At 40.2% G+C, this 20,589-nt stretch overlaps 2 protein-coding genes and 1 pseudogene across 3 annotated transcripts; 1 reads left to right on the forward strand and 2 right to left on the reverse strand.

Annotated features, from left to right (window-relative positions):
- Positions 1–708: 708 nt before the first annotated feature.
- On the reverse strand, positions 709–3,737 carry LOC110053094 (cytochrome c oxidase assembly factor 1 homolog). Of its 2 annotated transcripts, none has more exons than XM_020759282.2 (4): positions 3,544–3,737; positions 2,435–2,583; positions 1,727–1,800; positions 709–1,548 (listed from the first exon to the last, which is right to left on the reverse strand). In XM_020759282.2, the coding sequence occupies exons 1-4, from the start codon at positions 3,632–3,634 to the stop codon at positions 1,476–1,478; spliced, it is 387 nt and encodes a 128-aa protein (XP_020614941.1). In that variant the 5' UTR covers positions 3,635–3,737; the 3' UTR covers positions 709–1,475. The 2 variants fall into 2 exon arrangements, with proteins under 2 accessions (XP_020614941.1, XP_020614940.1); XM_020759281.2 differs by having other exon boundaries at positions 709–1,557.
- A 3-nt stretch (positions 3,738–3,740) lies between these two features.
- On the forward strand, positions 3,741–20,551 carry LOC110053095 (uncharacterized). The gene is made up of 15 exons (XM_089297233.1): positions 3,741–3,889; positions 4,035–4,099; positions 5,622–5,703; positions 6,252–6,324; positions 8,468–8,638; positions 9,510–9,697; positions 10,343–11,006; positions 12,669–12,819; positions 13,373–13,464; positions 14,117–14,217; positions 14,877–14,933; positions 15,637–15,697; positions 18,493–18,625; positions 19,007–19,150; positions 19,957–20,551. Exons 1-15 carry the CDS (start codon positions 3,866–3,868, stop codon positions 20,381–20,383), a joined length of 2,433 nt encoding a protein of 810 aa, XP_089153359.1. The 5' UTR covers positions 3,741–3,865; the 3' UTR covers positions 20,384–20,551.
- Positions 16,041–18,294, reverse strand: LOC149106993 (uncharacterized; annotated as a pseudogene).
- Positions 20,552–20,589: the final 38 nt, after the last annotated feature.

A 20,589-nucleotide genomic window follows, 5' to 3' on the forward strand; every position in this document is an offset into this window, starting at 1 on the left:
CCGAGCTTTGTTTCATTGTCTGAACTGCATGTGCTCAACGATTTGATTACCACAAGCTCAGCAGTAGTTGGAAGCTGGAAGGAGCCGCAGAACATTTGATTGTCGGTTAAACTTTGAATTTTAGAGTCCGCATGTTATTGAAAGGCGCAGTAACTATGTAGGTAGGGAATGGCTTTTGGGTGAAGGAATAGTGGTGTGGTATCATGATTTGCCCCCCCCCCCCCCCAAAAAAAAAACACACACACACTCAGATAGTTCTTGTCCTTTCATGCAGTGAAGCTTGTTTGTTAGCTGTTACCTAACAGACAAGGTGTCGTAACTATGTGTGTAGGGGGTGGCTTTTGGGTAAAGGAATAGTGGGGTGGTATCATTATTTGCCCCCCCCCCCCAAAAAAAAAAACACACACACATACACACTCAGATAGTTCTAGTCCTTTCATGCAGTGAGGCTGTTTTGTTAGCTGTTCCCTAATACTTTGTTTATCTTTAAATGTGACAACTAAAACGAGTAGGTAGGAGGAACACAAATTTTTAAAAAAACTACGTGAATATTGCGTGGATGGGTCGAAACATGACTCCATCTCTTTTAAGTTCACCAGTACAAAGATGTGTTGCTCTTAAAACGAAGTTTGAAATACTTGATAGGAATTTGACAAAGTTGATATTTTAAACAGCAACAGGAAAGATATACAATCAAAGTAAACACAGTAAGATAATCTAAATCTTATTGACAACTTTGCAGACTTCACAAGTTGACTATCATCAGTGGATCAAAAGTCAAACAACAACAACAACTAAAATTTAGATTCCTAAATAATCTTTACAATCATAAAAGAAACGAGTAAGTGTTGTTTGTTACATATTTCACTGAAAAGACCCTTGGGGATGTGGAATAAACATATGTATGTATGTAAAGAGAGTTTTACTGACCACGGCAATGTTGTTAGTTTTTCCAGCTACTGCACTATGACTAGAGAAAGTATTTTACAGTTATGTACTATTTCTGTGTTTTGTACACAGTAGCTGATGTCTTTGTTTACTGAAATAAGTTTAAAAATGCTTGCGCATTTAAGATTCCAAAATGAACATGACAGTTGAAAGTATTCTCCATTGTTAAACGTAAATAATTTAAGTTTAACAATGGATGTAATTGTACACTGAGCATGTTCTTGAAAGTTTGTTGGGAATATTTTATTCACATCAGGTGATTTAGATGATGTCTTGCAGTGATAATGCATACTTCATCTGCCTTCATGCTAATGCTTGCTTTAATTTAATTTCTTGATCTTCATTAATTTTAGTAAGATAAAAGGACATTTACTGTTCTTGATGTCTGTAACATTATTATTTCCATATCAAATCATGGATTCTTGCAGTTGATGATGATTCTTTTACTTTTCATTGCCTTCCACTGGTGAGGGTTTACTACAGAACTGTAGGTCTGTAGGACAGGACTCTCCCATTATTTAAGTCAATCAATCTTCTGGCACAATTTTTATCCTGTGTCGGCCATGATCCACATCAAGCTCAACTCTTTCTAATGACCATCTGAAAATACTTAAACATATTAGTTTCCATCACTATCAGAAATTTAAATATTTTTGTTTCCTGGATCGATCAGCCAACAACTGAGAAGCAACATGGGTGTGCAGGATTAGCAATCCTTCCCTCTGATCTATAATACTGATAATGATAATTATCAAATTAGCATTATAATTATACCTACCCCTTATCTTCTGTCCTGGTGGCAAAGGAAAATAAATTTCCTTTTGTTTTACTTCCTCTGACAGGAATAACTATCTGCAAAGAAATATACCATGTAATAAATATTTCTTCTTGATACTAGCCTGTTCCAGGCTCTCAGTAGTTGGAGATGAGCAAAAAAAGAAGAGGCAAGCAAGAGGAAAAACGAGGGGACTTTGTTGACCCTTCCTTGCTCTTCCTCACCTCTGTACCCTGTCATTTCTTCCCTTGCTCACCCTCTTTTCTCACACTATCAAGAGCCTTGAATAGGCTATTTTGATGCATTCATCATCAAAGGCCTTTGGGTATAATTCCTTGGAGGGGCACTCCCATTTGAAAAGGTTGGGGGCGCTTGTCGCAAAATTTGAATTAAACACTTAACGGAGACTAGTCTGGGTATAGCTCAAGCTTTATTTTACGTCCCTAAAAGATATAACTAGATTACCAGCCACTGTTCAGAAAAGGAGCCCATGCTAGTGGACTGGACTAGAGAGAGTGGCAGAGATCGAGCCTAAACATGGAAATGGGAGTGTTTTTCAATAATTTGTTATCTCTTTGAGTGAACCCTAAATGATACTTTGACAGCTAATAATAATGACATTCTGCCCTAAGCACCCTGAGTGAGACCAAGATCCTCGATTTATTAATAGTTCAGGAGCAACTTTGACTCGCTGAAAGAGTTTCTACTTGCCTGCGCAGTCTTGTGGTCAATTTTGATATCTTTCCTTGCAAGATTTATGTAAGGAATCCTTAGAGGCTTCCCAATAGTTTCTGTGGCAAGCTGATGGTTTTTCAGTGCCTGAACTGACTTTTTATAATAGTCCTGGGAAGCTATTTTTACTGAAACGAAAATGGTAAAAAAATTGGCATGACCCTACATACAACTGTTTTAATATTGCTTTAATAATATTATCTAATTAACAACAGATTATTTGTGGTATTAAAATAGCACGCAGATCAAGCAGCCCTGGCTCAACCCTTGGACGCGGTGATTGTGTTTTGTTCCTAATCACACAATGCTTCTATACCAAAATTACAAATGGGTGGGTAACCATGCAATGGACTAGTTAAGCATCCCAACCAGAAAGAAGTAGAAAGACCTTAGACCTGAAGGTTAATGCTACAGACTTGAAAACTCTGCCAGGTGACCCCAGTTGAAGTCATTGCACTACTAGCCTACATTCCACGCATAAACAGGGAAGAGCTACAGCACTCAAGGCAGACTACAGATGCAAGGGAGAAGGGGAAGGAATGTGTGCTATGAGAACAGGGCTTTTCATATAACTCCCACCATTTTCTATGTAATCTGATTTCTTAAGCTGTCAATTATTGTTAATACATTTACCAATCAAAAACTTGTGCACACTTCTCTGTATGACTGGCTCCAGTCTCCCCTCCTTCCATCAGTGTTCTACCCCCCCACCCCCCACTCCCATGTATAATGCAGGCTATTGTTGGGGGGGGGGGGGGACTCACTTGTCACACACTCATCTTTCCAGCTTCCTATATCGGTCATTCACTCAAAATTCTGATTTTCATTTAAATAACAAGTTGTATTTGATCATTTAATGAAAGTCAGAGTCTTGAGTGCATGGTCAATATACAGAAGCTGGAAAGATAGGCGTCTGAAAGTGACAGAACAAATAGTAGCAAGAACGATTTCAACTAACTAATTCATTAACGGAAACTTTGTGGTTTGCCCGCATTTTTCAACCTGGCAGGAAACCGTTCTTGCCAGTCTTTTCTCTGTCACTGCCCACAGCCACGTGGTGTTGACAAGATTGCCGGACCGTTGCTCACCTTGTATTCTATGATGAAAGAATGCCGCTCCAATCACAGAAACAGCAGCTCCACATATTGCTGCTTTCTTAAAAAAGTCAGCACTAACCATTATATAGAGAAACCGGGACAAGAAAAGTAATTCAACTTACGAAATTTTCAATAACACCGAGTCGAGCGTGATGTGATCGTCCGCCATTTTGTCCTTGGATAGAGCGCGGGCTCATTTGACCACTCAGCGGATCATTACACACGGAAAATAATTCAAAATGGCGGTTGACGGCGGCAAAAAACCGCCGATAAACCAACGGAGAAGAAACTCTTGTATTTCAAAGAGAAGGGAATGAAAAGTAGAGTGCAAGGAAAGGTAATCTGATTTAATCCAATTTAAGTGTCGGAGAGTCATCAGCGTGTTTAAACAAAAGCTAACAATAAGCTCAATGCCATGTTGTTCTTCAGCTTATTTGCACAGTCTTATTATTTCAAATCCTCAATGCACTGTTTTATTTCAGGCGTCCAAGGCATCCTTGGTAGCTCGAGGCCTCCCTTCAAAATCTAAGCCACCGGCGTTTAAAAGGTAGTAAAGTCTTTGCTTTGTCATGTCAATTATATAGCCAGTAACTTACTCTTTCAAGCTTATAATTGTTTTCCTGGCCTCTTGCAATAAAGCTTCCATTTAGGCTTCAATATAACCCAATTTTTATTGGCTGCAAAATAATCGATGACTTGTGACATTGATTATTCAGATAACAGCTACATGTACAGTTTATGTACCATTAAACTTATATTATCCCCTATAGTTTTTATTTACCATAGTAAATTTGCAGTTAACCAATCAGAAGTCATGTCTACTGTCCTGGTACGGGGTATCCTCTAGAAAAAATTTGGGAATGGTTAAAACCTAATCCTATCTCTTTCGGTAGGCTTTGGCAACATATATTAGGCTCGTTTGGGTCTCTTCAAGAGCATTTTTGCTCGATTACATCTCGCCAAAATACAAACCATGGCTTGATCAACTCACCTGATATACTGCCAAAGCATCTCATGTAGGTATAAGAACATTTGCAGCATCCCAAGCAATGTGAAAACCCAAGCGCAGGTGGAATTCATCAACCCTGCCTGCTCAAGAAATGTCCAGGTGCCACAGGCGACCAACTTTTGCCTTTGGGCGAATGAAAAAACTTACTTTTTTGCATGTAATCTAATAATATTGTTTTAGTATAAATCTACTAGTCGTGCAAAACTTTATCGAAATCCCCAGCACAGACACTTAGAAAATGTCAAGAAGCGGCCGTCATTTTGTTAACAAGGGCACACTGCTACGCTACTCACTATCTATCACAGAATAGATACGTATAGTGAGTAGCGTAGCCAATCAGAGAATGGCATTCATGATAGAACGCTAGTAGATTTATGCTAATTGTTTAATAGAAGTACAATTTTAGCACACATGTTCTTATCTTAATAAAGGGTGTGTTCTGATAGCAGAGCTTCTGCAGCCCCATTGCTTAGAAAATTTGGTTACCCATCGAGCTAATAAGATTTGGTTGTGACGTATTTGTTGGTCCATCTGTATATGCCCAGTCATGTAAAACCAAGTGAAATGTCACACTCTACCAAACAAAATGGCATATAGAAGCACAAACTTATAACTGAGTGACCAACAAATGCAGCCTTGATCTTTGATATTGGACATCCATGCTATGGTCAATTGACATCTGTCAAAATAGGATATCTGCTGAATAGTATCACATGACAAAATGGCGGGCTCAAGCTTAGAGCTCATCAGGGTCACAATCATGTTTTTTTTAAGTTGACTGCTGTCCAGGTACATGTTTTCACTTGGATCTCAGGCTTAAGCCAGGTTGACTTATTGTAATCAGGAGTTCAGCTAAATCTATATTTAATATTGTTTTACATGTATTTCTTTTATCGTTAAGACTAGAATGTACCTTTCAGCATTGTCCCATATGCTTTGGACATCCTTCCTCGAAACAGCTTTACCGTTATAATAGTACAGCCATATGTAAAATAATTGAGATCTGTTCAATTCTGTGATCAGGTACTGTGTAACTGTACTGTTATATCCAACTTTTAAGAGTCCAGAAAGGACACCAGAAGACAGCTGTCAGAGAATCTAAACCTGGTTACAGTCTCTACACATCAGACTCTGAAGACCAGGTATGCAAGCTAGGCTAAGTGTCTGTCAAACATAAATTAAACCAGATAAGTGCATATTTACTGCTCAGCAATTGTAACTGAAACTACACTGTATTCCAAATGTTTTAGATGTACCTTCAGGGAAAACAAAACTATTGGATTGAAAAATCGGGTATTTCAAGAAAATGGGCCATAAAATTATAGTGGAAACGACTTTTGGTTCAAGTTCATGGGATGTTTGAAAGGCTGAGAGTTTAAGAAAGTGGAAACCTCTGTATTAGTCCAAACAAAGCCATTAAATTTTGGTGCTAAAAAGCCTGCATGTACATGTATAAATCCTAGTGCTTTCAATAAAACCCAGCACATGCTGGTGCTATGGTCTGGTGGATGTTCTGTTGTGAGTCACCAACTATTACCGGTATGTTCAACTTGGCAGTTTTCAAAAATTGATCCTCCAGGGGAATTTGTTGTGAGTCAGTCTTCCTCTCTGACAGGTGCTTTACCAGTACTAGCTACACCCAGTTCAATTACTGAAATTCTGATACAGGGTTTTTGAATTTATTTAACAGGCTTCTGCAGTTAATCGAGGCTTAAACAGGTGTGCAGCATTGCTGTCAAATATACTTGACAATGAGGATGAAGGCAAGTTCTCTTTATCAGTTCTTTTTTTTGTGTGTGTGTGTTTTGTCTGGCATCTTTGATGGCTCTTGTCCAATTATACTTAATATGTAGTGAAAAACATGGCCGAGGGTTGATTAGAGTCGAACTGTTGCGATGCTTGGGCTTGCTCTTGGCTTATTGGAGCACACTCGCGGAGTGGAACACACTCAACTGCTGTACAATCAACTGAATCTACTTTATTGCTTGAATCAACGTTCTTATATACATGATGGTAGCTAACTAATACATGATAGAAAATACAGAAGATACAAGGAGTTTCCTTTGAGATAACTTGGGATAAACAACTTAATTACAACATAACCACAATTTCACAGATACGAGTGATTACTTACGTAAATCCTGCGGAACTAGGTGTTTAAGCGAGCAGAATCCTATGCTAAAACTTGTTGCTAGAAGGAACTAGCCTTCCTACATGTTTAAAGACGGAAAACACGAACTATATTCTGCGACACGTACTCAAATAGTTTCACGGTTACTTAAACAAAGGATCATACAAAGATCATATTACCGGTTATTATTGTGTAATCAATGTTGTTCTAAAATTATATGTCATGCTTCGTCACACTTTCGTAGACTTTACTACACTTAATATCATTTCTTTGAAGTGCAAAGATAGTCATGTCTGGTAAGCTGGGATTTGTAGGTTTTGTCAGCTGAGCTAGTGAATTCTGTGCTTTACTTGCATGACAGTTAAGTGAAGTGGGGAAAATTGTTGAGCAAATTTGAATTGCTCATGACAAGTAAGAAATATTTTTGGGGGTAATGAGGATGACTTTTGGGCTCTTGTTGGACCCAGCACACAATGTTCTTTTCCCTGTACAAGTTTGGTATCAAGATTCTTTTAGCTAGGAAGTAAAGACAACTCCTGTTCAGTATTATTAGCATTACTGACTTGCTGTATAACTAAGAAAACAGATCATTGTTGCTGTTTTGGTCAGCCCCAAAGTGAAACATATTTAAGCTGCAGCTGTAATTAGAATCTTACATGTAGTTATTTTAATATCAGGCTACGCAATTGTACACCCTTCCGACAACCAATCAGAGTTTGTACATACAGCTGTTATCTGGGCTGTCATCAAGGGCAGCCATAACCCATAACACCTGTTACAGTTGTGAATGCTTCATTTTCCTTTCATGCAACATGTATGGGTGAAATTACCTGTTGTTGATAGAATTCACCCACAAAGTAACACATTTGCTACAGGTGTGGAGAGCCAGGGTACAAGTGACTCAAAACTTAATAACTGCCCTGGTTGTAGATCTGAAATAGAATGTCATTATCAGGTTCATACATACATGTATCTCTATGGTGAAGGTCCAATTAAATGGGCTTGAGACGAATGTTTTTTTTCTTCCTCAGGCTAAATTTAAACTAATCTGCTGTGGTTTTGTTTTTCAGTGGAGTCATGAATTTGACTGTCTTATTATTAATACTTTAAGTGCTTACTAAAGTTCATGATTTTCATGTTTTGGAAAATAGCACATAAATTAAAATTTGCAAAAAACACATGTAGCTTGAAAATTAAACAAGTCATGTGACTCCAGTTGACATGAAATATTATACCACTGGTTGTTAAATGTTCTGAGTCATAGACTCATCGGTAATATTATTCAGTTTCTGTCCTTCAAATTGAGCAGTCTTTATGGTCTTGTTAGCACTATTCCTCTGTGTCACTGTTATAAATCTTCAGCTTGTAAATCTGCCAGAAACCTCCTTAGTGCAGTCATCAAATTCTCCATTTTTTTAAATTTAATTTTGTGAGTGACTTGTCAGTGAAACAGGCTCCTTCGATCAGGATGTGGGAGATCAAAGCAATGACAATACTACAAAATTAAATCGACTTGTGCACAGCTTTTTTGTGGAATTTTCTAGCATTTCATTCAGGGCCTGGAAGTAGAAATACTTCTAGGCACCTTGTTGTGCGGAACCGAGAGAAGTTTGGGCTGCATGGACTGCTTGGCTAAAAGCAGACTTACATGTAACCTCACCTTTAAGGCATGCTTCTACGACAGATAATACATGTAGTTTTTTGATCTCTGTTTCCTAAGTCGCTGAGCGGATCACATTAGTCACACACACTGACTAAGTGTTATTGTCTTGCAGACAGCACAACACAGCCTAAGGTCACAGCTGTGGGGAAAACATCCAAGTCAGCAATGAAAAGAGCAGGTCCAACCATGCATCTGTTAGTTAAACCAGGCAGGGTTGACACACAACGAGCAAAAGCATCGAGTCGTAAGGTTGTGATTCCTACAGCCAAGGCTGATGACAGAGGTGCAGTACAAAAAATATAATTATTGTATAACAAGTTTTTACTGTTAGGGATCTGCGAGACATAACCAAATTGATGGTCTTGAATGACTTTTGTTGGGTCATCTGTTGAGCTGGGCATTTTTCTTAATTTACTATTATTTTTTTACGCTTTGAGTCTTCTGGAGTAAAAGCTAACAGAAACGGGCCCCTGGTTCAATATCGATTTTACGGTGAATCCAGTAATTATCAATAGGCTTGATAGGGTTCGCACAGGTCATGGAAGTTATTATTTAAGGAAAGTCATGGGATTTAAGTGCGGGTCATGGAAAAGCAATATGCTTTCTGAGAATAAAAAAGGGAAAAAGACAAAAAATCGAAAGAAACAACAGATGAGTCTGAAACAGGCTTTAATTTCAGTACAAATAGACACAAGTACGCATTTTGTTCATTATAATACTGGAAAATACGTCAAATAAGTGATTGTTTTGATACTACTGTGAGAATAGCTACTTAACTTTGGTCATGGAAAACTCAAAAAAGTCATGGAAAAGGTCATGGAAAGTCATGGAATTTTGAAAGATTAAAAGAGTACGAACCCTGCTTGATTACCAACCACGCTCGGGAAAGGAGAATTCACTCCTCACAAAACACACTCTCGTGAACAAAGACTGAACTTGAGAAAGAAATCAAGCATAAACTGCTACACGTACATGTGTACTCTCTGAAGAAAAAGTCAATCAATGCTTCGAGAACACCTCAGTTTTTCTACCTTTTTTGATGTCATTTCTCGAAGAAACCTTTCCACCTTGCACGTCTTGGAGATAGTATAAAGTTGAACGTTATCGAGTTTGTTACTTATTCTAAAGTCATGTTTGATTGAAACTTGATCTAGTCAGCCCATCACCGTTAAAACCACGTGAAGAAAATCCAGCAACATCAACAGCATACAATGATCGTCTTGTATCCTCCACACCAGTGCTGACTGCAGAAGAACGACAGCGACATCAGCAGCTGCAGAGAAGAGAAGCAGCACTTCAACATGAACTGACTCAACTCAAGCAACGTTATGATCTGCTCCAGGTGTGTTACCAAAAACGTCTTAAGTGCCAAGGTTGGTAGGGTTTAAAAATGAGTAAATAACTAACTTTATGTAAGTGTCAATTGTACAGTACTGTGCAAAAGTAATGCAAGTGAAATGCGCGAATTTCGTTCTTGTCCTCGCGAAAGTTCTTCGAAAATTCGCGCGAAAATTCTAGTGGAAATCCGATGCTTTTCGAGCGATAATTCGCTTGGACAAAAGGGGAAATTTCCTCGGATTTTCAGTACGTCAACGAATGTTCGCGATCCATAACGTTAGTTCGCCAGGAAGTACGCAAAATTTCGCCATGCATCGAGTTGAAGTTTGACAGCGTGTCGAGCGACGCTCATCGCGCAATTGATTCAGTGGAGCGGTCCGTGTAACATGGCGCTGTTGTGCTACTTGGGGACACTGTAAATCAGTAAATTAAAAAGAAAAATGCAAATAAAATAAAAAGTATTAAGAATCCCTACTGGTGGGAGGCTGACCAATTAGCTACATGTATTTACATGACGTGGTCGGGGACTTGACTCGGAAATACCAAGAACAAATCCAGATAGTGGTAGGGAGGAGGATTTGAACCAAAACCACTGGGCCTCTCCGCCTCCTCTTTTTTATCAACCCCCTGTTTTTCAATATCATCTCAGAGACAACAAGATCCCACCCACCATGCCGAACAGAAGATCAAACTTCAAAGCTCTATGATGCAAGAACTTGAGAGTCACCATCAAAAACAAACTGTACAAAGGCCTGCTGCATCACGAGGTTCAACAGAGCAGTCAGTAAGGAGCTCTGGAAATGAGCTGCTTGCAAATCCAAGCTCAAAAAGAACTTCAGCAAGACGCAGTCTGGATTATTCAGGTTTTCCTGCGACAGAAGCGTTACCGAGTGATGCTTCTGTTGATCATGGTCTTGATGACTCTCAGTCTATGGGTGCTTCGGATTTCTTAAGAGGACATGATGAGGAAAATGTGAAACATACCGTTGATGATTCTGTAACAGGGGAAATTGACACTTCAGAGTCCAAAAAGCGGGTCAGAATTGTGTCACCTACTGAGACAGTTTCATCTTTCGTCAATGGAGAGCCATTGGTAAATGGCGGTCGGCTAGAACATCTCTCCAATTCACCCAATGAAGGGCCATCTGAGGGTACCAGAACCAGGCATCTGAGCTCACCATCATCACCTTCTGGTCGGCCAAGCTCTTCTCCTGCGAGGTCTAGGGATCTACTGCACCCGTCATCTGCTGCAAACCAGGCTCGTATGATTCAGTACCTGGTGGACGAGCTCAGGGCACTCCTCGGAAGTACAGGTCAGTGGATAGTTGCAATCTTCCTTCGCTCTTCTGTCTGAAGCGTAGGTAATACAAGACGTTTGCGCGCAGGTAAGCACTGTCCAAGTGCACTGGTGCCCAAAGCATCGGTACACTAGTGCACTGAACAAGTAATGCAAGTAAAGGTATTCACTCGACAAGCCACTGATATACTCAAGGTAACCTTGGTTGGGGAGAAAAAGCAAACGAATGGCTAGAGGAAAAAAAAATAAAACAGAGTCATAGAGGATGGCCTTTTTCCACTGCTTCCAACCAACCGAATGCCTGGAACAGGCTATACTCAAGTTACAGCACATTATACGACGAGGCAAATTGCTTAAAAAGTTTGAAGTATGCCAGAAGTTTCCTTCCAGCAGATATAGCTCAAGGTAATTCCCCTGAAATAAAACCGTTGCACGTAGATTTTTGTTCAAACTTTGTTCAAGGAATATTTATCATATGAGAACTTTAATTATAAAATAAAAAGGGAGGCCCGTGCTCGTTAAGGAGCAGCGAGGCATTAAAAATGTCCCGTTTTAGCGTTATTTAATGCTTACTACAAGAACGCATTGCAAGTTATTGTAAACTCTTTATGAGCCCAGACTCACGAAAACACGCCTCAGACTACAGTCAATACTTGTGTCGGACACAAATAAGCTTTTTAAGTTTGATTTTGATAGACAGCTGAATCCTTGTTGAAATATTGGAACCAAATTGCTTGCCTCGGCTATCAAACTGCAAAATAGAAAAGACTACAGTGCAGCTGCTATTTTCCTTATTTATTCAATTTTCAACATAGAAATCAGATCAGTCTTTTCTCACGCAAAGCTAATGATTAGTTGACTAAAATGACTGGAAAAAAATATGGGGTGCCCGAGCTCGTTAGGTAGCTATAGCGATTTTTCAACTGACAACTCAATATCAAGGCAAATCCACCATGTTTTCAATGTGCGCGTACACGAACGCGCGCTAATGATGCCAAAAATTATGCGCAGTAAGGATGCGCAATGCAATGCTGGGGAATGATCTTAATTTGACAAATGTATACTTAACAATTACTCCACGAGCGCACGTTGGATATGAAATGGTAGATAACCAGCGAGGCGCGTTGGCCATAATCATCTCACATCCAACAAGTTCAGGTGGAATGATTGCTTTATTAAAAACGCCCCTCATTTATATTAAGGTCATTCCCCAGTATTGCATTGCGCATCCCTACTGCGCATAATTTCACGCGTGATTAGCGCGCGCACGTTAAAAAATGGCGGCTTTTTCTTAGCGGCTGGACCTCGCCACAGAGGTAAATCCTCATTTTCTCGAAAACGAGTATGGTGACCTATCATTTTTTTTCTGTTGTGTTGAATTGAGTAATAAATTTCTCTATGTAAAATAAATATCGGCCAATTCTCAGTGTTGAGCAAGAAACAATCGTCGGAAACGTGATTTTAGCAAGCAATCGTGACTGTAATCATGGTGCTATTATAAGGATTTATATGGTATAAACAAGGTGCTGCTGCTCCTAAACGAACATGGGGACCCCTCATTCTTATTTCCAAATTTAAGTTCCTACAATATAAACAGTCAATAGGCAAAGTTTGACAAAAATCTCAGTGCCAGTTCCATTTCAAAACGTTTTCCATAATCACTTGTTTCTGTTAACAGGTGACTTGGAAGTAGATCGTCTGCTGAATGAGATAGACGATGCTGTTAAGCTACTTCCATATCTAATGGAGAAAGATAAAACAGCTTCGGCATCACAAGATATTGAACAAGCTGTACAGCCATTCAAGGTTGAAAATGCTCAATTACGAAGGTATGTTTAGAAATCATTTTAGAATACAATTTGATTTTTGTGCGCGCTATGATTAGTAAAAGAGCTTTGTACAATCAAAGGAAACTAACATTGATCGAACTCTAAACCTTGTTTCCTTGTTTCACTCGCGTTTAATCTGTCATAAAGCATTCTAAGCATAAAGAGAAGACGAAGCTAACACTTAAGCTCGGGAAATGATTGAAGCACTCGCCTCAGGTGCTTTGTAAATTCTTTGGTGTTCTCAAATTTCATTCGTCGTGTAATAGATGACTTTGGCTCTGTTATTTGCTTGATAAACCAGCAAATACACTTTCTGGAGCGTGATTTGTCTGATAATGTCACCAGCTAAAACTTGCTAGGACGAGAATATCACTCGAGTAATGTCCCTTGTTTTAAGAATTTGCGTTTTTATACTCGTTTCGCTTTTGCCTCAAATAAATGTTTGAATGATATAGAACCAAGTGTCTCGAGTGGCCTGGAAAGATTATAACGCTCAGGAGAACTTGGCATCTTGAAAAAAGATACAGCTGTTCCTTTTGTTTGCAAATTTTAGAAAGCTCCTGATTGCTCATCAAAAGCTCAAAGAAGGATCTTTGAAGAAACATGTCGACAAATCCCCCAGAAAGACGGATTTAACTTTTGAATGTAAGTTTTATCTAAAAGTAACCATGTCTCACCGAAAGGGTAGTTCAATTTAGTGTCAAACCAAAACTAATCCGTTGGCCAATCACAAGGACACAGGGAATCCATTGAACCAATCAAAACTCAAATCAAATACGGGTTGACGGTACAAAGCGCGGGAAAACGTAATCACATTAGCCAATCACAAAAGACGTCGACAATCTAATGAACCAATCAAAACTCCAAGCAAAGACATGTAGCTGACGCGAAGCGCGGGAAATCGTGTGCGAGGGAGTCACGATTGGTTTTGGTTTTACTTCTCATTGAATGACAAAGGGACGCAAAATTTTTAAGCCAATCGCTTAGCGTAGTAAATGCGAAACCAAAGCAAGTGCAAATTACTTTCGACAATTAAGTGAATAACGCTCTAACGAGCCAATCAAAGGTCAAAGTAGCCTAACTCGGGAAAACATGCTGCCGGCAAGCGGCAAGGGCGGAAACACGCGTAAGCCAAGACACGAATCTGATTGGTTGAAAAATAACGTGATTTAGCTGATTGGTAAGAACACTTTGGATGCTATTTTTACTAATTACCGAGCTCAACAAAGTACGTGATTAATTTCCACAATCAAGGGTTTCTTCACCGTCATGTGTAATCTTTGCTGTGTTTCATTAGTGGCAGCTTGTAGGTCTGTAAACACTGTCCTGCAAAAGCAACTGACAGAAGAAAAAGACAGCAAGGAGCAGATACTGAGGGAACGAGATAAGCTGGCTCAGGTTAGAACATGAACCGCCTTTTTACAGTCGTTATTATTACTTACAAATGATCATGATTCAAGTCTCCTTGTGGGGTAGGAAAGATGTCGTGACGAGCTGACAAAGCGTCTCTCTCTTCCACAGAGGCCGCTTTCGTTCTGCCCTGACCGTGTATGCTGGTAGTTCGGAGACTGGGGACAGGGAACAAAGAACGTACGCGGGGAACACTGGGAAGGGAAAAGAAAGAGCCTTTCTGGGGCCCTTCTGGGCGTCTCCCGAACCCCGGCGTCCTCTCACTCCCATGTCCATTTCCTCCTCCCTTAAGACCCTCTGCGGAGGAGAGAGGTTGGAGGCTACACATACGGCAAAGCATGAGACGTCTCCCGTTTTACCTGCAAACATAAGATGTTTTGTAGTGAAAATCTGGACCGATGGAAAGTTACTGAGCAGCCATATTACCTTTAGTCTCGTTCTCAAAACGAGTTTAGGTGCCCATCCTTTCATATGAAAATGAGATCTCATTCATATGAAAAGTAATTTCATTTTCATATGAATGGTTGTGCACCAGGCCTCGCCTTTTAAGGCAACTCCGAAATAAGCGATTAAAGCTTTTTCATTTGTGAGTTTTTTGTTTCTTCAGAGAAAGCCTATAAGACGTGTTCATCTCTTTGATTTTATAGAATCTCACTGAACTGCAAGATGAGAGGAAGAAGTTTTCACTGATTCTGTCAAACAAGGTACTATTCCTTTTTTCTTTAATCAGACAACGGTGGCAAAACAATGACTACATTCGGCCACACGTTATAACACACATCAGCTTTCATAGTAAAGTGGTTTTCTGTTCTCAGGTCTAAGGCTTCTGAGCCTGGGTAATCGATAAAAAAGTGTGATTCCCTGTATTAAATTTTTAAGACCCGTCTTTTGGTAAACGCTTTCCAAACAGAGTTTCCTCTTCGTGTGGATGGAAACTCTAGCGTGATGTCAAAACAAAATCTTGTCTGAATCATAACTGTGAAGATTTTTGCGCTCCCGTTTGCTAGTTGTGATCTTCAACATCAGAGAGATAAAACAGGTAAAACTCATACAGCCCAAACCAAGCAGGGAAAGAGAGCATCAGTTTATTGTTGTAAAAAACAGAGTGATTGTCATTTGAGTGTCGTAAAACCAAAAACCAAAGTAATCTCGCTGGCCAATCACAAAAGACACAGACGAACCAATCAACGAAAGAACGAATCAAAACTCAAAGAAAATACACGTTTTCTGACGTAGAAAAACGCGTGGGAGCAAGTTGCGATTGGTTTTGGTTTTCTGATTGTGTCAAAAATTGACGTGAGTTTTTTTTAACCAATCGTGTGCGTTGTAATGCAAAACCAATTACTTTTCGACACTCAAGTGGAAGCCACTTTATCGCATGGAAAAGTGTTGATTTGTGCCTTGTAGGAGCAAGACCATCTGCGGGTAAAACGAGAATGGCAACAAGACACTTCTAAATTGACTGTCGGTAAGTATATTTTGGGATAACGCGCAGCCCTTGGGGTCGGGGGTGTAGAGGGTACCCCACTGTGTTACGTAAACGATCTGTCTTGGCTGGGCAGGGTTGCTTTCAGTGTCTTGACTTGAGCCTAAGTGAACTTGGGCCATCTGGAAAACAGAAGGCTCCGAAAGCATTGTGCCTCATCCAAGCAGCTGTTTTAAAGAACATCTCGGAGAAAGCCATTTGCTAGTGCTTTCTAACAAGTCGAATGGAAAACTGTTTGGGCAGCTTTTGAGTTAGTCTCCTCCGCAGCCGTTATTAGGGTCGTGACGCAACGCTTCTCCCCCACTAACGGCTGCTTAAATCCGAACCCCATTTGTTTCCCTTTATTTAGAGTTAGTGGGGGAGAAGCGTTGCGTGACGACCCTAATAACGGCTGCGGAGGAGACTAATTTTGAGTTGACGGAGAAACATTTTGGTCCTCAAGCTTGTGGAATCCTTGGATTCAATGCCAAGGGCAAGACCGAGGGAGTAGTAGAGAAGAACTAGCAAGTGTATTGAACTTGGCCCAAAACCGGATACGATGGAGAAACCTTCTTATATGTTGTGTATATGTTCTGAGAGTAGCCGAGGGTCTATAAGTGAGGAAATTATGAAGTTCAGTCCCAGAGACAATTAGTTGTTTATACAATTCACCTTTTCGGCGTTAGATTTCACGTGTAGTGTCACGTGGCTTATGATGTAAACAAACCGGGAAAGTTAGGACATTCTAGTCAACCACACGAGTTCGACATGTAGTGTTCTAACAGAATGGTCACGACTAAAAGATGTGCTTTTGTTACATGTAGAAACGATTCCCGATACCCTGAATCGTGGAAAAGAAACCCAAACGGCGATCCAGTGAAGTTCTTCCATTTTCCTGGCGCAGTTAGACAAAACGAGAGAAGATAAAAAGTGGCTAAAAGCAAGTCACAGCAGTGACTCGTTCGTGTGCACGAAAGACAGTTACATTTGTAGTCTACATTTTGTCGGTGGAACTGGTCTAACAAAAGAGGATCCTGATCCTATATCTGCCGTTGCCAGTAAAGAAAGGATGCGTTTATCAATATGTGCTTTTATAACACATTTTGTCGTTTGAATTGATATTTTATACCGTGCCTAGGTGTCGTGACTGAATCGTAAACGAAAGGCATCTTGTGAACGGGAGGCAGACAAAGCGAGAAGCAAGAAATTTATCTTGAACGATCAGTGGCTAAAACCCAACTGACGCTTAATCGCCTTGCTGGCAAATCTAAAGAAGAACGTTCCGCCGCCACGACTCTTTTAGATCTGAGCTCAGAGCCAGTGGCGAGTTCAGGAGAGCCCGATGAGGAAAGCATCCAGAAATCAGGGGCACCCAACGGATCGTTTCGGTAAATTATCTGTTCGGAGGGCCTTTAATCTCTTCTGATTTTCTGAAGAGAATTGTCGTCTCGAACTTTCGTGATTTGAGAAATTCAATGTCTGTTGTTTTCGGATTGTTAAAAATGTCGTTTTGGGTACCGAAAATAGGTCAACTATCAGTTTCGGAAAGGTGATAAGACCCAAGGTTTTGGGGGAATGGACAAAAAAGCCCTAATAAATTCGAGAATACTCAAGTTCCCCTAGAATCACCGAACAGATAAAATTTTTTTGGCGCAATCTAAAATTAACCTACAGAGCTTTAAAAGTACTCCAGATAGCCTAAAACAGCATTAAAAAGCATTTGAGAGAAAACGGTCGTTGCGTGCCCCCGAGAAATTCGAACCGGAAGAGCGATCCGACGAGTTTCCTGAACCGATCGAGTCTCAAATCAACAAAAAGACTGATGAAAAAGTACATGGCGGCCGCAACGTGCTTGCATCCCCCATCTTATCACCTTTACACTTGCATCGTGCCTGAAGAATGCTGCCTTGGTTTGTACCTCTACCCTCGGGAATAAACCAGAGATTGTAGTGCTCATTTCCTTCATGACCACCCCGTCCTTCATCCGTTTTGATTTTCATGAAACTTCAAAGGTCGCACTTTGGCTACATATACATGAACACCCTCTTGATTCAACTGAGCAGTTAGTAAAGATTCCACGTAACCATCGGCGAGTAAGCGATAATCTTCAAATTACTTGTAAGCGGCGAGTCCCTGCTTGTCGTAATCGGTTGAGTGGTAAATCAAATAATTAAAAATGTCGTACAACCCAAACGGCGGCGACGAGTTGAAGTTGTTCAAGGTCTTCAGGGAAAATGGCTTGGGAATTAGCACGTCATGAATTATTTATTCGTCAGCATCAGTGCTTTGATCTTTTTCGAAGTTTGGATCATCACTGGCACAACCATTCTTTCGACTGCGGGAGCGATTTCCACGAGCGAAGTTTTCAAATGTTCGCTTACTGAAACTCCACGTTCCTGCAAAAGAATATCTTTTAAGTTTTGCCACATTCATGGCGTTGAAGTCGCTTTTATTCTTTTTTTCTGCCATTTTGAAGGTGAAACTATTCTAAGTTCAAAGACTTGAAGCAGAGAGAAATATATATTAGTAGTGACAGGACGTTGGCGAAGTTGAAAACTTCGTACACGTGTAATGCGTGCTTGACTAGAATGTCCGAACTTTCCCAGTTTGTTTACATCATAAGTCACGTGAAACTACACGTGAAATTTAACGCCGAAAAGGTGAATTGCCAACCGTTTTCGGCTGTGAAAACTTGCAACACTTCAGTTGGCGACTGATTTAATGAGGAGTATAATACTGCTGGAATACCTTTTCCTGAATCAGAAAGCGTTCGAAAAACGTGTGAATTTTCTTTACAGAAAATAAGAAGCTTAAAGCGGACCTTGAAGCTGTTCATCTTTCCACGGAAGCAGACAAGAAAGAGGTCAACATTCTCAATCTTTCGTTGAAGCAAAAAGACGCGGAAATTGACAGACTAAAGGAACTCACAAGGTTGGTTGGATCTTCTAACGCCCTGTCTACGCTACGCCGGAAAAAATTTGAAAGCACAGCTTTATTTCTACGGTTAGGACTACCGTCCATGCTAATCCGTCAAGAGAACGGAACTTTTCGAAAACGTTCTTCAAACCTGAAGAATTTGAAAACCCCGGATTTGCTATGTAGTGTGGACGGAAAACTTTTTGACAACGATGATATCGCGATATTCGGGTGATTTTCCTATCCAAGTTTTCCTCAAACACAAATCCAAAATGACGGGTGATTGTTGCGTTTTCAAATTTCTCCGGCGTAGTGTGGATGGGACCCAACGCTTCTCTTGTACCGTTTTTTTGTCATGGGACACGTTATGTACTCGTCACTTTTTGTCCTGGGCAGGGGCCTTCAACAGTCTCTTACTCGCTTGTTGTCGGACATACAGCAGTTTCAGCCAAACGGTGTGTTAAAGCCGGGCGGAATGTTGGATAAAGCGAGTGCATTTGAGGCTCTGGATAAGCTGCTTAGGAGTGATGTGAAAACAATGTAAGTACAACTCATTTTATTTTCTCCCTCAATTTTTTCTGAGAGTCGTATTACTTTACGCAGCATAGGGAGCAGAGGAGTCGTATTTGACAGTATTTCCCTCTAATTTTGTCGTACAAATGTAGCGCAAATCAATCTTGATGAAGAGTCATGCGATCTTCTATCCGCAAGAAGAAAGCTGCACATAGCAAAGATTCTGGGCATATCGCTCAGTAATGACTAGTAACTTTTTTAAGGTGGACACTTGGCAGTCCCTAAATTCGGAAAGCGAAGGTTTCCGCCGGAAGGGCGACGACCATTTTCGGCTCATCAAATGTTGATAGAATTTCAACCGACGATCACATGACACTTAGTTTGATAACGTACAGTAATTTGAATCAACAAGATCGATTTCGCACTCTTATAGCACGGTGAATTTAGCTGGAATGCGGTCAAATCAGACCCCTCGGCTCCTCGTGCTCGCAGCAATGGTAACCGCCCTGCCTTGCATCGAAAGAAAGAACTCTTCAAGGAGAATTGATCATGGAAGAGAAATTGGGAATGGCATCTTCGTCTGTTTTGACTGCTATCTCAAAAACTCTAGTTCATAGTAAAACAAAACAAAACAAAAAAAAGAAATTTTGTATTATTCGGCGTAGTCTTTATTTATGTAAGCTTTCCCGGTTTTTAAATATTCCTAGAAACCGTGATGTCTATGACTTCTTCGACCGAAGAAAACGTATAGTAATTGATGTCGGGATGTGCCTCCCTTGAAAATGATGCACGTAGTATTTGGTTTGTCTTGAACCTCTCTTTTGTTCTTTCAGAGGACAAACAATTACCCCAGGCCTCTCCCCTCAAGTTTTGCAGCTGGCAAGACGTAATAACGGAAACACGGTTTCTCCAAGTCTTCCCAACAGAACATTAGTAAGTCACGAGAATCCATCTTCTCTCAATCGCATGGACGGTCAAACCGAAACAGCTCGGAAGACTCCTAGGAAAAGTCCCTCATTACAAAACAAAAAACATTTACGCTTCGCGGACGCGGCGTACGGACCCTCTGCGCATGCAGATGGGATAGAGGAACACGAAGCTGGTTTGACAGTGGTAGATTTGGAGGAGGAGCAAAATGGCGGCGATTTATCATCACTTTCGTCAGGTGAAGAGGAAGATTTCAGAAGAGACTTAGCGAATCTTGACGCTAATATCGCAAGAATACAGAAAAGTTTGCGAGAAACTGCTCTTCGAACTTAAAATTTAGGAACAAGTTGTCAGTGGAAAATAAAAAATATATATATTATACAGTCGTGTACCAAAAACTAGCGATCGGCAATATTTTGCTATTAATTGCGCCCTTATTTTCCTAACACAGTTGTTAACATAAACGTATTTAAAAACTAAACATATTTTGAAACTTTTTCACTCAGTTGTCATCTATTTTTCTCTATTTGTTTCTTTTC

This window comes from Orbicella faveolata, unplaced genomic scaffold (assembly GCF_042242905.1).
Source record: "Orbicella faveolata isolate gen_17 unplaced genomic scaffold, um_ofav_v1 contig_27, whole genome shotgun sequence".
NCBI classification, from domain to species: domain Eukaryota; kingdom Metazoa; phylum Cnidaria; class Anthozoa; order Scleractinia; family Merulinidae; genus Orbicella; species Orbicella faveolata.

Bases quoted from the DNA above. Each gene is read 5' to 3' on its own strand.
- LOC110053094 (XM_020759281.2), bottom strand. From the start codon at position 3,634: ATGGTTAGTGCTGACTTTTTTAAGAAAGCAGCAATATGTGGAGCTGCT. The intron at 2,584-3,543 runs GTGAGCAACGGT...TTTTCGTTTCAG, and splicing joins CTTTCATCATAGAATACAAG to TAAAAATAGCTTCCCAGGAC. The intron at 1,558-1,726 runs GTAGGTATAATT...AATATGTTTAAG, and splicing joins ACCAGGACAGAAGATAAGGG to TATTTTCAGATGGTCATTAG.
- LOC110053095 (XM_089297233.1), top strand. From the start codon at position 3,866: ATGAAAAGTAGAGTGCAAGGAAAG. The intron at 3,890-4,034 runs GTAATCTGATTT...GTTTTATTTCAG, and splicing joins AAAGTAGAGTGCAAGGAAAG to GCGTCCAAGGCATCCTTGGT. The intron at 18,626-19,006 runs GTTGGTTGGATC...TGTCCTGGGCAG, and splicing joins AGACTAAAGGAACTCACAAG to GGGCCTTCAACAGTCTCTTA.